This window comes from Macaca fascicularis, chromosome 3, assembly GCF_037993035.2.
Source record: "Macaca fascicularis isolate 582-1 chromosome 3, T2T-MFA8v1.1".
Taxonomy (NCBI): domain Eukaryota; kingdom Metazoa; phylum Chordata; class Mammalia; order Primates; family Cercopithecidae; genus Macaca; species Macaca fascicularis.
In genome coordinates this window covers 17,378,550-17,394,537 of record NC_088377.1, presented here as the reverse complement: position 1 = coordinate 17,394,537, position 15,988 = coordinate 17,378,550, and the positions used below count along the sequence as shown (strand labels likewise).

Sequence of the window (15,988 nt, the reverse complement as noted above, 5' to 3'; positions counted from 1 at the left end):
CATCAACCATTCACTGGTTTGGCATGTATTTATTGGGTGCTCATTCTATGCCCAGCATTGTGCAAGAGCTAGGGAATTAAGACTGAAAACACATAGCTTGGAGATAGACATGGAAACAAACACGATAGCATACCCACAGTTGTAATGAAGGTACAGAGTCTACATCTGTGAGTCAGGGCCCTGCAGATATGAGCTAGTGCTTGAGTCGAGACATAAAGCATGACCTAGAAGAGCATGGCATTGCAATCAGAGGCAAAATAATTTGGTAGGAGCATATGGCATATTCAAGGGAGCCACAGTAGGTTCAGCAGATGCTGCAGATGGGGCAGGAGATGAGAGAGCTGGCAGAGGGATCAGGAACGAGATCATCAGACACCCTGTATATCCTGCTGAAGAGTGTATGTTTTATCCTGAGGTATAAGAAAAAGCTTTAATGAAACATGTCAATCCTCTGCCATGTAGAATTTACATTACTAGGTGGCAGAAACCACGCCTTCTACTTTTTAAGGATATTATCCCTTAAGATGCCAAGTAATATTACTTATGTAGTGGAGTTTCAGTAATGCTTGTTGAGTGGGAATGTATAATCTCCTAGTATGCATTTGTTTAGCAAATGCTCAGAGATCTAACACAATAACATACTCTATCATGTTTCAAATGTTCTTTAACTCTTCCCCTTTATCTAGTCAGTCTCAAACACTGAAAGATAGTGAGCTGGAAAGATGTGTCTGAAAAGCTTACTGATTCCCAACAGTGTGTGGAGTTATCAGAAATTACCGCACATGCAACAACCTCTGCTCAGGAAGTTTACCTCCTGTGATGAATTTGATCTTCACCCCATAAATTCAATCTGCTGACTTGCTTCTTTTCATTTTTTTTTTTTTTTCTGGCTCTAGTTTTGGAACTTCTTTACAAAGTGAGAATTACTTAAAAAAAAAAAAAAAGAAGCAGGGGAAATTTGGGGACCAAGTTCCTTATTTCATGTTTCCTAATGAAACCTGATACTTGCAAAACTTTGTTTAGTTATGCACTCATCTGAAGAAACACGTGCATTTTCTTTTTTGCATGTTTTAGTTTAGGTTGTCTCAGAATTACCTCAGTGCCAGTCCTCCAGCAGGCTGAGGCATTGCTTCTAGTTACTCCCATTCCATCTTCTCTGCAGGTACCTACACCCTGCCAAAGGTAGCGTATGACATCCTGACTCAGGAGACAAAAGAGGATGAGTACAATGTTGACAATGGTTTCTGATTCATATCCCCCTCCCTTCCTGTTACCCCTAACTGTGGAGATTAAAAATAAGGGATTTGCTTCTTTGGAGTGAATGAATATAAAATACCTTCTTACTTTCAGTGTGGTCCCTCATCTTGGAGCTCATTATTTCTTTAAACATGCCTAAATGTGGCTTGGTAATTTCACCTTCTTATGCAACCTAAGTACAAGTGATAAGGTGCCTTGGGGGCTCTTGAGTGTTTGATCCCAAGCTTTCATGTCACTTCTGCCTCTCCTTGAACTTCTAAGAGATAAAAGAAAACCAGCTTGTTTTCTTGTTAAAGATCAAGGTAATCAGGATGGCAATTCAGGACACAACCATGATTGCTGCAGGGAAAAGGAGGTCGTGTGATGTTTTTCTATGAGGCATAGTGTGGCAGAGTTATGTAGCTGTCAGAAAAGGTATTTTGTTTCATGCCTATTTGTGATTTCTTTGTTGTTGTTGCCAGTTTGAAATTCCTGGCATCATCTTCAGTAAACTGAATGAGGCTGTTCCTAGTGGTGCTTTCCAATGGCAAGAGAATAGTTAGTATTTCAGATGCTTACTAGGTTTCTGAACTATTCTTCACAAACATTTGCCTTACTCTTTTTCCTTACAGTCATGCTGTGAGGTAGATGATACTGTTCCCATTTTACAGATAAGAAAACTGAGAGACAAGAAGTGTAAGTAACTTGCTGATATGGTTTGGCTGTGTCTCCATCCAAATCTTATCTCAAATTATAGCTCCCACAGTTCCCATGCGTTTTAGGAGGGACCCAGTGGGAGGTAATTGGATCATGGGGGCGAGTCTTCCCATGCTGTTCTCGTGACAGTTAATAAGTCTCGTGAAATCTGATGGCTTTATACATGGGATTTTCCCTGCACAAGTTTTCTCTTGCCTGCCACCACACAGACATGCTTTCACTTTCCACCATGATTGTGAGGCCTCCTCAGCCACGTGGAACTGTGAGTCCATTAAATCTCTTTTTCTTTATAAATTACCCAGTCTCAGGTATGTCTTTATCAGCAGCATGAAAACAGACCAATAGACTTGCCCGGTTTATATTGCTCATCAGTGTTAGTGGAACTAAGATTTAAACCCAAGCAGTCACTGCCAAGACTAGGGTAAGGTAAGAGAGGTGCTCAGGGTACAAAGTTTAAGGGATAATTCCCTCTTAATCTTGTGCAAGTATAGAATTCTCACCCGAGAATGGATGTTTCCTTAAATTGCACCCTCATCCTGGGCTTGCAAGCAACCTAGATTTGGAGCCTAGGTACTTAATCCTTATGCATCCCGCCTGCTTGGTCCTCACCCTCATGGATCAGTCAGCCTTTCGTTGTGTTGAACAGCCTGAGAGGGTGTGCAGGCATGGAAGAGACCAGCAGAGACAGGAGTCCAAAGCAGGTGTCTTTCCTTGCTTTTAGCTGGGCATTTTCACGTGCCCTCCCTCTTCCTTCCACTATGTTTCCATCCTTCTCCAGTACAGAAAGGAAAAAAAATACTCTTCACTTCAGAAGTACATGTCTGTATCCCATAGAGAAATATTAGAATAGCATATTGAAGCATTGTGCATACTCAGGCCTAGCTACTCCAAAGAGCCTTATTTCTTTCTTCTTTTCTTTCTTTCTTTCTTTCTTTCTTTCTTTCTTTTTTTTTTTTTTTTTTTTTTTTGAGACGAGTCTTGCTCTGTCCCCCAGGCTGGAGTGCAGTGGTAAGATCTCAGCTCACTGCAACCTCCACCTCCCGGGTTCACGACATTCTTCTGCCTCAGCCTCCTGAGTAGCTGGGACCACAGGTGCCTGCCACCACACCTGGCTAATTGTGTGTGTGTGTGTGTGTGTGTGTGTGTGTTTAGTAGAGACGGGGTTTCACCGTGTCAGCCAGGATGGTCTCAATCTCCTGACCTCGTGATCTGCCCACCTTGACCTCCCAAAGTGCTGGGATTACAGGCATGAATCACCGTGCCAAGTCAAAGAGCCTTATTTCTTATCACCAAGTCCAGACACACCCTGAGGTGTGTGGTGGAGTGGCCAATCATGCAGGATACATATCAATAAGGAGTCCCGGGGCTTAGAAAAGGGCCTTGTGAAGAGGAGTCAAACTGCCTCAGAGAAAAGAAAAGGTGGAGGACAGTCCAGGATCCCAGGACATCAGTGAAGATATCTATCCCTGCAAATATCCTGTACTCTCGAAAATCTTTTAATGTGCTGGGTAGGTTTTGAATGGGAATAAACTTTTCTAGTTAGCTGACAAATGACAAAACAATCACTATGTAATTAAGATAAAGAGGTCCTTCCACTCAGTCCTGTACAACCTGAGCTTTAGGAAGCCACTGGGATTGTGGACTGATAATACTGGAACTCTCTCTGGTACCCTTCAGTAGTGGATCAACCCTCCCCTTGACTCAGTGGACCATGGAAGAAACACCCATATGCTCTTATGGACATATGTGGAGAGCCAGCAGGAGCTACGGCCATGGCTGGCATGAAGGAGAGGAAGTGATGGTGTCTTGCAGCGTCACTGAACTTGGCAGCATCACAATGGGAAATTCCTGATAGTCCTTCTGGACAAACTTTTGACACTGAAATCTGGGCAGACTGGTTGATGATGGCTTCTTCTCTCTTATGGGCATCATGCCAACAGAACCATGTGGGGAGGACCATACCAAATGGGCAAGCCCAACAGTGCTCAGCTGAAGGGCACCTGGGCTGTGAGGGAGCATCACTTGCCTCTTTGATGAGGTTCATAAATCTGGGTCCAAGGCGCCATGGCTTATGTCGATGGCACTGTAGGGAGCTGACGGTCAGCTGGGATGCCCGGTGCGAGGCAATGGCCACCATGTACACAGCATCGTACATCAGAGCCGCTTCAGTCTGTGGAGGAAAACACACACCACATCTTCAATTCCACCTTTGCTTACCTTCCTTTACCTGCATAATCACTCTTTCTGCTTCCATAGTTCTTATCTATCTGATCTCGAAGGCCATTTATTGTTCAGCTAGGTAGTTTTCACTCTCCAACAGCTATTTTTCTCAAAAAATAATACCTCACACTTCGGAGTAAATTGAAGTCATAACTCTGCTTTGTTTCAAGTTCTTTAAAAAAAATAATAAAGCACCCCAGATCAGCCACAGAAGACTTGATTCAAGGAACAAATATTTTGCAAAGTGTCTTCTATGTTAAGCACGGTGTTAAAATCAACTACTTGAGCTAGAAGCTACTAAAGCTCAAAGTTGCAATATCAGATTTGTTTCTCAGTATTTGTCTATAACTATTTATCTGTCTACTTACTGGTTTATATTTGGTAGAAAGAAACTGCTGCAATCACTAACAGGTGGTTTCCAGATAAGCATACTGGTGTTGGTCACTTTCATTTACTAGAGTTAGGAAGGTCATAGTCATGGAATGAAACTCAACAGCAAGTTTTGGGAGGCCCTCTGAAGAGCAGACACGTGCAACTGGCTCAGAACATGCCTCCTCTTGCCAGCACGTGCTTTCTTGAGACAGATTGAAACCAGTCAGTCATTCCTTTTAGGGGACTGGGCATCTCATTCTTCCCTTCCTCATGAAATTCCTGTCACGTGCAAAATTTTACGTAATACTTACAGCATTTTATAAAATATACTTCCCTGTGGTTTTCTTTAGGGAAAAAAATCTTATAATACCCTTGCATTTCACTTGAGGGCTTCATTGCAACTTCAAATACATTAGCTCATTTGAAATTCTCAACAAGTCTTCAAAATAGGCAGAAGAGATAAAGGTATTTATTATGTGAGAAAACTCACTTCGAGGTAGGATATTTGTGGAGGGGCACACACACACACATGCACACACACATGTGCACACACACACAACATACACACAATCATAGTGAGAAATCCAAGAGATGTCATTACTTCTGCTTATTATTTCTGGAGAGTAATAGGGATTATATACATAGCCAATCATTTTCAGAGTTAAACCTAGAATCTAGGTCATGGAATGAAAATTATCATATGGTTTTCCAAAATTGGTTGATACATTCAACATATACTATGCATTGATTGCTCATGTCTTGGTGGAGGTGGAAAGCAAGGACGGGGTTACTATATCTCACAAATTTATCAGTCTTTGAGGCCATGGAATACCTCTACTTTGAATCCTTATTATTCTCTACAATCTTTATCATTGTATTTTCCATCTATTCATGGTCAGAGGTCTTTATGTCCATTTCTTAATAAGAATATTGGTTTTTTGAAGGCAGAAACTGCTCAAGTTTAAGTTAGCTTTGGTGGCTAACATGGTTCCTGACACGGAAAGTTGTTTAAACATGTTCACTGAAGAAATTCATATTACTTAATCCCTTAAAATGAAATTTATTTTTGTGAGAACTGTATAATTGCAAGGCTTTAAGATGTAGTTTTAAGAAAAAACATTTCATTCATACTTATGTAATTGACATACAGACATTAGATTGGTGGTGGCAGTAATTTCTAAAGCTTAAAAATGTTTTGATCATTTCAGTCCAAGACTCACACAATCCACTTTGTAGATGAGAAAACTAAGGCTCATGGAAATTGACCAGTATAAGGCTACTCTAATCAATTTCATGGCCAGGGTTTGAGCCTGCACATGCGCGATTCTAGCACCCATGATCTTTACCACTTTGCTGTACTAATTCTGTTTAATTGGAGGAAAGTAAGCTACTGGCAGATTGAGACTTTTTGAAATGCAATCAATAACAATAGCTGACATTTATCGAGCACTTATGTCGCATGCTGTTCTAAATCCCTTGCAAACATGAAATTTTCACTATAACCTTTATTCTTTTACAGATAAAGAAATAAAGATATTAAATGGGATCCCCAAACTCATGGAGGGACAGGCAATATTCAAACCCATGAAGTTGGTGCTAGAGTATATGCCCTTAACCATAAAGCTGTGCTGCTTCTAAACCAAGTTATTGGTCTGATGATTTAATAGTCACAATAATAGTTCAATAAAGGTTAATATTCACTGATAATTTACTATGTGCCAGGCACTATAAGCATTTTACATAAGTCATCTTTTTTAATTACTGAAATCAAACTTTTGAAATAGGTATGCAGATGGGGAAATTGAGGCTTGTAGAGGTAGAATAACTTACCTAAAATTTTGTAGCCATCAAGGGAAGGAATGAGAATTCTAATTTGGGATGCAAACTCAGATTTCAGCTCATGACCATAGCCACATGCTATGATGACTTGGACTTTTTTTTATCAATAGGATATACTTTTTTGAAAATTTGTATCTGTATTCATTAATTCGCTGAATGACCAATTTGACAGAGAAGTATAAAGACTGGAATTCTAATAATCTGATTTTTCCATAAACTTAGTTTAGAAAAGATGGACATTCTTTCTCAAGGCGGGCTCCATATTGGGAAGGGCAATAAAATGATTCAAAATTATAGGTCTAATCTGTGCCTTTCAACCCAAAGAAGAAAACTATTTATTCTAACAAATATGCTGCCCCTTGAAATACAATGTTTTCTTAGATGGAGAAAATGTTTACATTAATTACATTATAGCACTAATATACTACCACTGATTTTCCTCCCCCTTTCAGTTTTGTGCTTGAGGCCTGCTTACTGAATGGCTGTCATCATTTTAGGTAATAGGTAATATAATAGAAACTGGCTTATGTTTCAAATTTTCCTCTTGTGTTTCCAAATGTGTTTATGTTCACATTTTATATATATCTAAAGCCTGGATGAAATCACATTGCTCAATGACCCTAAGAAAATCTTTTTACCACAATCTGAACCATGAAATAAGCACATTGAAAGCATACTTCTCCCCAGTACACAATGTTTTGATTATTACAATTTGCAGTAGAGGATTAACTCACTGGGCTTAGGGTACTCAGACTTTGCACATTCCAAAGAAAGGACCAGCCCCTTGACTGGCTCTTGAGAGATAACCTTCAACTCCTTGGAATACCCCAATAAGAGCATCATTGTATTCTTGGGGTCCTGGGTAATGTCAGATACTTTATTTTAAAAATGTGATTTATGATGAATGCCTATTTTTGTTGACCTAGGGCTCTGGGCCATGCTGTATCAATTTGATCTCCTGAAAGGCTGGATACTAAGTAACTAAGGCCAACTATATGGGAGCTCCATGCCTATGTGACCGATCATCCCAATAAAAAACCTGGACCCCAAGGCTTGGGTGAGTTTCCATGGCTGGCAATACTTTCTACTTGTTGTCATAGATCATTGCTGAGGATTCAGTGTTGTCCATGCAACTCTGTTGGGAGAGGATACTTGGAAGTTGGTGCTTTTTCTGTGTGGACTCTCTGTCACTTTTTCCTTCGCTGATTTTGCTCTGTCTTCTTTTGCTATAAATCTGTCATTGTGAGTACAACAGCTTTTCTGAGTTCTGTGAGTCCTGCTAGCAAATCATCAAATCTGAAGATGGTCTTGAGGACTCCCAACATACGCCAGTGAGATGCCGCCTCATCTTAGAGATGAGGACTAACAACACCACGTGGCCTTACAAAGTCCTCATACTTAGCTGTCTGCGTGGCACATAATTGTTGTTGGAAAAAGCAGGAGGAGCTTGGGGTGCTGAAGAGAGACCTAATATTCAGAGATCAAATGGGCTGATCATACAGGGTCACACAGGTCCCAGATAAGGGTCCATCTTGGGCTATATGTGCAAGCTAAGGAATGTGTTTCTTGGAAACACGCAGATTCTGCTATGATATTTCAGAATATCTCTTGTTTTATTTATTTATTTATTTATTTATTTATTTATTTATTTATTTATTTTGAGATGGAGTCTTGATCTTATTGCCCAGGCTGGGGTGCAATGGCACAGTCTCAGCTCACTACAACCTCTGCCTCCCTGGTTCAAGCGATTCTCCTGCCTCAGCCTCCCGAGTAGCTGGGATTACAGGCACCCACCACCACACCCAGATAATTTTTGTATTTTTAGTAGAGACAAGGTTTTGCCATGTTGGCCAGGCTGGTCTTGAACTCCTGACCTTGTGATCCACCTGGCTCAGCCTCCCAAAGTGTTGGGATTACAGGCATGAGTCACCATGCACAGCCTCTTGTTCTTTTATTGACTACAAATAGGCAAAACATCAGGTATCAAGTGAATTCAATTCTATGTACTAGAGGCTTCACATATGTGATCTAATTTAATCTGTAGAGTAACACTGTAAGGCATTACTGTACAGATTTACAGATGAGCAGAGAACTGAGAGAGGTTAAATAACTTGCTCTGGTCACTTAGTTAGGAGACATAGCCAGGACTTAACCCTAGGCTTTCATTATCTGGGAAGATTTTGCTTTTTGTACTGAATCCAGCTGCCTATTTTCTTTCATTGCTTAAGTGGATGTACAAGGTGGGAACTCTAGGACATCTTCCCTATGGGTCATGATTAAGGGAAATGTTTACAGGCAAGAGAGCAGGATAAAGCTACTGACTTAACTTTATGTTGTGAGTGGATGTGAAGAACTGGAAAGGCAGATGTCAGATCAATGTTTGGTTGTTCCCCTGACTCCTGTGCAGTGTTGACTCATACACAATTTTGGTCCACTGAGAAGAACCCATTTGAGAATGAACCATTCTGTATTATCCCAGTCTATCCAAAAGCTGAAAGGTTGAATCACCCCAATTGCTGAGAAAAAATTTAAAGATTATAAAAGAGAGCAAAGTAGATTTTATAAAATTCACTCCAAACTTCTGTTAATTTTGTCAATTAACACTTCAGTTGATAAAACACTCTTTTTTTTCTCAAGATATTTTTTAATAATGAGTTTTACTGTTTTTGAACTCGGTTGACTCAGTAACAATTTTCTTAACTTAATTTTAACCTAATTTTTAAACTAAATTTTTTTCTTTAATTCTATTGTTCTTAAGTCTGGTGTCAAGATGTTTTGGATATGGGCATGACTGGCTTCTGTTATTTTCAGATATGAATGTTTTGATATAATCATATTATTTGAGGATTTTTTAGTGTATGAAATTCTAAGAAATGCTTAATAGTTAAAAATATTAGAGAGAAAAATAGATAATTGAATGGGAAAAAAATACATGCATTTTCCTTATGCTTTTTTCTAATTCCTATATTCATCCATATACGTATGTACCACACACAAAACTATGACTATAAACAGTTACAGGGAAATTCACCTTGAATAATAGTGGAATGAAGCATATGATTTAAGAGAATACAATTCTATTGTAGTAATGGCATTATTTAAACATTAAGAGTGGCCAGTCTGTGACTAATTTTTAAAAAACACTTATTTTAAAGTAATCTCTATTTTACTAATCATGCACATTCACATATATCTTATTTATAGGAACTCTCTGAACTTTTATGGGACTATTTTCAGGGCTGCCTAAATATTTTTCATTTAACATCTTCAGGTTTAGTAGAAGCTTAATTCTTATTTATTTAGTGCATTAATTTCTTTATTAAATACACATTTATTGAAGGTGTACTTTGCGCTGGGCCTTTTCTAGTGCTGGGGAGAAAGCAGAGCACAAAAGCACAAAGCCTCTTTTTCATAAAAGATGCCTTTATGAAGTGTCTATTCTTGTAGGGGAAGGTACTAAACAAACAAATCAAAATATAACAAGTCAGATCATAAGGGCTAAGAAGAAAACAGAAACAGGTAAGAGGAAAGAGAGAAAAACCAGGGAAGGGGCTACTGTTTGCTTCTAGGCACGGGGGCAACAAGTGCTTGACATGCAAGAATAAATGAAGGGCAGGGTCTGCTATTTGGACCCAATGAAATTGAAACCAAAGGACTTTTTATCTTTAAGGTAGCGAAGAAAGAGTTTAAATAGAGGCAACTTGACAGCAAAGATTTGTTAGCATTGGGCCTGGGCTTGGGGTCGTAAGTTTGCTTTCTTGGCTTAGCTATTGGTCAAATGGATGTCCTTTCATGCCCTTCAATGCCCTTCACCTCCCATGACACAGTTTCCACATTCCCAAAGTAGCCACATCCAGGAGAAACAGAAAGAAAACAGTCAAGTGCAAAGCAGACTCTTTGGATAAAGAAAGTAAGTATTACCCTTCACGTAATTTCAAAGTTATTATCTGCATGACTGTTGGATACAGCTCCTACTGGTGCCTGCATCCTATCACTTTTTAAAAAATTAGTATCAACACTACCTGATATGTTGAATAGTTACTCTACCCACTTCTACAGCACCTCAGTGAGCTCTGGTAAATCCCCACTTTCCTTTTTATAGTTTATTATAATAATAAGTGTAAGAACACAGCCTAGAAACCCCTCTCTTAGTTGGGATGACAGTAAAAATCTTCAGGCAGACCAGGGCCTCTTCCATCCATTGGGACTCAACCTTGTCACACTTCCTGCCCCTGGGATCACTGTTAGCCCAGGACACCGGCCGCAGCTCTGGGGTGGCAGCATCACCTCATGCTTGGCCTGATTCCACATGAATTGCATAGGTCTGTCTCCTTCGTTCAACAGTCTTCCTCATCTCAGTCAATACGAACGAACTGTTTTGTCAGCTCCGTGTAACTGAACACACGGACTTTTTTTCTTTGTAAATGAAGCCATACTTGTGATGAATATTTAATGCTTGGCCTAATTCCACAATCTGTGTTAACATAGATTCAAACTGTAACTCTTTTAGTGGTATATCCCAAACACAGGTAAAAATGATTTGAGATCTCATCCTGTGATGGAAACTTCATTGGAAGAGTGGGCAGAGGATTTTGAACCATATTTGAACTCACTGAAATTATAAACCCAAGAGGAGTAAGAGAAAAACCGATCTATTAGCATGCTTCTCCCTCAGTCTCTGGTGTTCCCTCTCCCTTTCAGAAGTCTAGTATTGCCCTGGATATTCTCTACTTGCTCCTATTCAAAGAAATGTTTCAAATCATCCCAGGGGTCGTTTGTACCAAGATGCTTTCCATCATTATCTCTCAGTTCACTTTGAATATTTTAAAAGTTATTTCAGGTTTGAAAAACAGTTAGGGAGCCTGAACATGGAATCATCCAGAGCCGCTTCATTCATTCATTTATTTCTTCATTTTCATTTGTTCTTCATAAGAAAAAGGGGAAAAAAATTCCAAGTTCTCTGTGAGATGATGGGTAAATTGCATCTTAGAAGCGAGAGTGCATCTCCCAATGATAGGAATGGATAATAAAATCCTATGCCAATTTAAAATGCTATTACCTGCCTGCATTCCACAGTATCTTTCCCCTTAGATGGCTCCCACATAGGAAGCATTTTAAAAAAATGATTTCCTGCTATTTTCTTCAGCACCCAGGGAGCTTCATTAGAGAAATAAAGTGAAGGTAGGTGCATTTGACAAGAGACAAATGATGTTAGGGAGAAGCTCTCTGATGAGGCAGTTCGCAGTTTATCTGTTCAGCAGAGTATCTCTGACTTGTCAGGAGGCAGGTCTGGCATCTGCTTCAAGAGCAACACATGGCTGGTGTTAAACACTGTCAGTTCTGCAGAGGTGAGCCTATACACATCCAGGACAGGAAGAGCTGAATACACCAACTGTTTGGAGATCCGGCATTTTTCCACATTGGCTCCGCTTGCTGAAATGTGGCAGAAGTGAGGAACACAAACCGGTTCTGCAAAACTCACGGGTACGTTGTTCCTCCTCTTCCCCAACCAGCCACCTTCCCCACGGCCACATTCCTACAATAAAATGCTCTTCAACTCGTCCTGGCACTGGTTGGGCTGATAATGGTGGCTACTCTTGTCAAGTTTTTTTTATCTGCGGCGAGTACATCCAGGAAGCTAAAAATAGCAGTTTTTGCTAGTAGCCAGTCACAGCCTTTCAAATTACCTAAAAAACAAACTCCTTCTTCTCTCCTGCAAGTCAAGGCACCCACTGTAACACTTTTCTTTAACATTTTAAAGACACGTGTGATCTTAACCCCGAAGGAATTCAAATATTCTCGTGAGTGATTTTATTTGAAAATGACTTACTGTCATCATGCCATCCAAAAGGCCAGTCTCAGGCCTGGGTGGGGCCTGCAGCCTCTCCATGGACCACTTCTCAATGATGGACGACACGTGAGGGTTGTCAATGTTAAGCAGCCGAAACCCGGTCATGTTTACGCCGCTGTACCTATAGAGCTCCAGATCCAAAGCAAATAAGTCCTGCATGGTATCAAAAAGGATAAAGTGGAAAAGAATTAGCATTTCCATGTTTTTATGCGAAAGAAAATTAATGCTTGTAGCAGCAACTAATACAGTGATACTTCTTATCTGTGGTTTTGTGGTTCATGGTTTCAGTTACCTGCGGTCAACCGCAGTTGGAACATGTTAAGTGGAAAACTTCAGAAATAAGCAATTCGTAATTTTAAAATTGCACACCATTCTGAGTAGCTTGAGGAAATCTTGAGTTGTCCCATGCTGTCCTGCCTGGGACATGAATTATTCCTTTGTCCAGAGTCTCCATACTACAGATGCCACCTGCTCATCAGTCCCTTCATAGCTGTCTCAGTTACGAGGTCGGCTATTGTGGTATGGAAGTACTTTGGTAAGTCAACCTTACACTTCATAATGGTCCCAGTCTGCAAGAGTATTGTGCCTAATTTATAAATTAAGCTTTCTCCTAAGTATGCATATATAAGAAAAACATAATCTATATGGGGTTTGGCACCATACTAGATTTCAGGCATCTATTGGAGGTCTTAGAACACAGACCCATTGGATAAAGGGGAGCTGCTATAGATTAAAACAAAATGGCAGCCATACCACACTATTTCAATAAAAGAACATCTTTCCCATTGTTTTCCATTCACATGCTGCCCTAAAACTTCTAGGGCAGTCATCAGTTTTCATTTTCTTCTGTTTTATTTTTGCCATACTGTTAGAGTTTGGATAAGTCAAGAGGAGGAATTTGGCTGTTGATAATTAGTAGGTCCTTGGTCACAGGCTGTGACATTCTAAAAAGCTAAGAATTCTGTTCCCAGTTTATAGCCTTTGGGGTATTGGAAAAAATACTTATTCCCATTTGGTTCAGTGCTTTTATTTTACATATGAAGAAACTGAGGTTCTGAGTGGTGATGTGACCAGGACGAGAATAAACCACTGGCAGTACCCACTCTTCTCCATCAAATCTTGCACCACAGGCTGTTCCAGGTCTTGCCACAAAGGTGAAATTTGAAAACTGCATATGCGTTTGGCAGGAAAATCACTCCTGGCAGAAAAAAAATCACCTCCTGGCTTGTTGAAAAGAACTCATCTCTCACACAATGAGGGCATGAAGAATGTTCACTGAACATAGGCTCAGAATAGGAACCAAAGGATTCTCTTCAGAGGATATGTTAGAGTACAAGGCTGCATGGATGCAAGAACATCTTAATAAGGGAACCCATTCCCTTTCAGACAATGTTTCAGGAAAAAAAAGTTGAACTCATCCTAGTGTTTTCTATTACAATTTTTCTATTACAGACGAGGCTGGGTGCAAACCAGAAGTTTCTTAATTGATTCACATTTAAGACAGGCTTATGTAATAATTTCAACTTTTTTCTTATATGGAAAGACTAGATTAAAAAATATATCATTAAAATATATCACATTTCAGAAGAAACGCAACTTTCAAAATAACATTTAACAGGAAAAATACTTCCATAAAAGTTTCGTAACAATGTAACTGGTTTCTGAAAGTGCAATGCAAGACAGGACATTATTCGTGATGATTACAGGTACTGAAGAGCAGCAGATTCAGAAACACTTCGCGATTTGCATTTGCGGAAGATGCATACAAATTTATTCTTCTGATGAACTCTCTCTTTCCCAAGATATATTTGGGTGAGGCAGTAGAACTATAAAAGCACAGCTCTGTGCTCCTAGATCAGCATCAGAAAGGTGTACAATACTGCCTTTTAAAGCATTATATATTTTTTTCCTTAACACTAAGTAACTTTTTTTTTCTTTAACTTTTATTAATACTCATGGGCAAGAATGGTAAGAACATAAAAGCCAACAGGACAGAATGCAGATAAAATCAGAGGAAAAGGATGAAAGAAGCAAAGTTAAAGAAGAAGACCCAGGAAAAAATGAGTCCGTTAGTACACTCAGTGGATAGAAAGACAGTTAACTCCAGTCTCAGGAGGTAAGACAGAAACTTCGAGAATACACATGAACCCCCAGAGAGAATCAATATTACATAGATTTAACATGCTAAAATAAAGCACGTTAAACATGTGCAAAATTAGGTTGTCCTACAATTTAGGGTTTCCATGCAACAAAGAATGTCAGAAATCCAAAATCCAATTTGCTACATCCCCTTGTGCATGCAGAATGAGTGTTAGGGGTGAAGAGGAATAAAAGCGCACTCTTATTCATCCTCTATGGTCTCCTAGCCTTGTTAGATTCCATTGTTGGTATTCCTTCTCAAATTTCTCCCACACCAGCTCTTCCAGGGTGTGTACACCTGGAGGGGGTGGAAAGTTCCGAGGCAGATGGCCATGTCACCTTGAGTAACCGTCAGGTGTTCTTGGTGATGGGAAGAACCATACTTGTGAGCAGAGTAAGACACTTTGCAGTTCCCAAGTTTTCCCTCAGCTGTTCTCAAAGATGACACGATCAAGAAGCAGGAAGAGGCAGATGGGAAGACGACGCGAACCTTAGTTCAGGAATTTCTACCCTGTACCCACTGCCACCCTATGCTCAGTAGCAGTAATGATTTTGACAACTATCCCAAAGCATTCATTTCATGGTGTCCTCTGCACTCTCAGAGACAGTTGAGTCAGAAATAGAATTTACTACTTCGGATCCTTATTCTAAATTCTTTGGATTCCCCTACTCACTAGCTTGGCATTTGAATTTGCTAAAATGGTACTGTTACTGAGTCCCCCAGAATCCAGGTCGAATTTAGCTGATACACTCTTACAGATTAGAAAACGAGCTTGATTCTGTTTTTCTTCTCATGTAAGAAAGTGGAGTGTGTGGTTGTGTAGGTGGGGAGGTGGGGGCTGTCACTGATTTCTGAAATTGACTGAATGAAAATTATCACATCGTTTTGATGTGTTAAATACCCTAAATCATTCTCCATGATCAGATAGTCTCTCAAAATTTAAGATGTCCTATGGTTTCTTTTGGATTTCTAAGGCTTAGGACCATGATTTTTCTTAATGGTGCATAATGTTGATTGTGCAGAGCATCTCCAAAACTCCCCTTTTTGAAGGTTTTTCAAACATCTGACAGGTAACCCCTGGCTAACCCAGCTATCTACTGGACACAGGCAGGAAAGCCACATCAAATCAATGAATGCCAGACACACTTGGATGCACCTTCTAATGTATATAAAAATTGTAGATGATGCTTTTTTATGAATAGTTTTTACTTTAATAGTTTCTATTTAATGGAATTTTCATTTTAATCCCTTTCTGAATGCACATGCATTGATACAAGTTAAAAAAAGAAAGAAAGAAAGAAGCCTGCTGCTCAGCATTGCTGGATTTAGAGGATTCTTAGGAAAGTAAGGCAAGTCTCCATGACGATATCCTGCCTTTGACACTGGTGAGGCTGACTCTGAAATAACTGTGTGAAGACCTACCATGTGGAATACATTTCTCCCAGATGCACTTACCAGGGTTGTGAAAAAGTAGTGATAGTACTCGGTCATCATGCCCATGAACAGAATCTGCAAAAGAGAAATAAGGGGAAAGAATCAGGAACAGAATTACAATAAGAATGGGATAATTTCTAGGGTGACTACAAATGCTTGGGAACATAGAACAGGAAGGG

At 39.7% G+C, this 15,988-nt stretch overlaps 1 protein-coding gene and 1 long non-coding RNA gene across 13 annotated transcripts in view; one reads left to right on the top strand and one right to left on the bottom strand.

Moving 5' to 3' along the window:
- The window catches only part of GRIK1 (glutamate ionotropic receptor kainate type subunit 1), a 406,303-nt gene that overhangs the window by 100,635 nt on the left and 289,680 nt on the right, over window positions 1-15,988 (bottom strand). For all 12 annotated transcript variants that reach the window (XR_012432063.1, XR_012432062.1, XR_012432064.1 and 9 more), the window contains exons 5-7: window positions 15,831-15,884; window positions 12,215-12,388; window positions 3,980-4,123 (exon numbers count right to left, since the gene is read on the bottom strand). Coding sequence is in view for 7 of the 12 variants with exons in the window: in XM_005548855.4 (XP_005548912.3) it covers window positions 3,980-4,123; window positions 12,215-12,388; window positions 15,831-15,884 (372 nt within the window). In the remaining 5 variants the exon portion in view is untranslated. The remainder of the gene's footprint in view (window positions 1-3,979; window positions 4,124-12,214; window positions 12,389-15,830; window positions 15,885-15,988) is intronic.
- The window catches only part of LOC102130963 (uncharacterized), a 56,051-nt gene continuing 47,373 nt past the window's right edge, over window positions 7,311-15,988 (top strand). Inside the window, exon 1 of the long non-coding RNA XR_010585397.2 lies at window positions 7,311-7,441. This is a non-coding gene — a long non-coding RNA (uncharacterized lncRNA). The remainder of the gene's footprint in view (window positions 7,442-15,988) is intronic.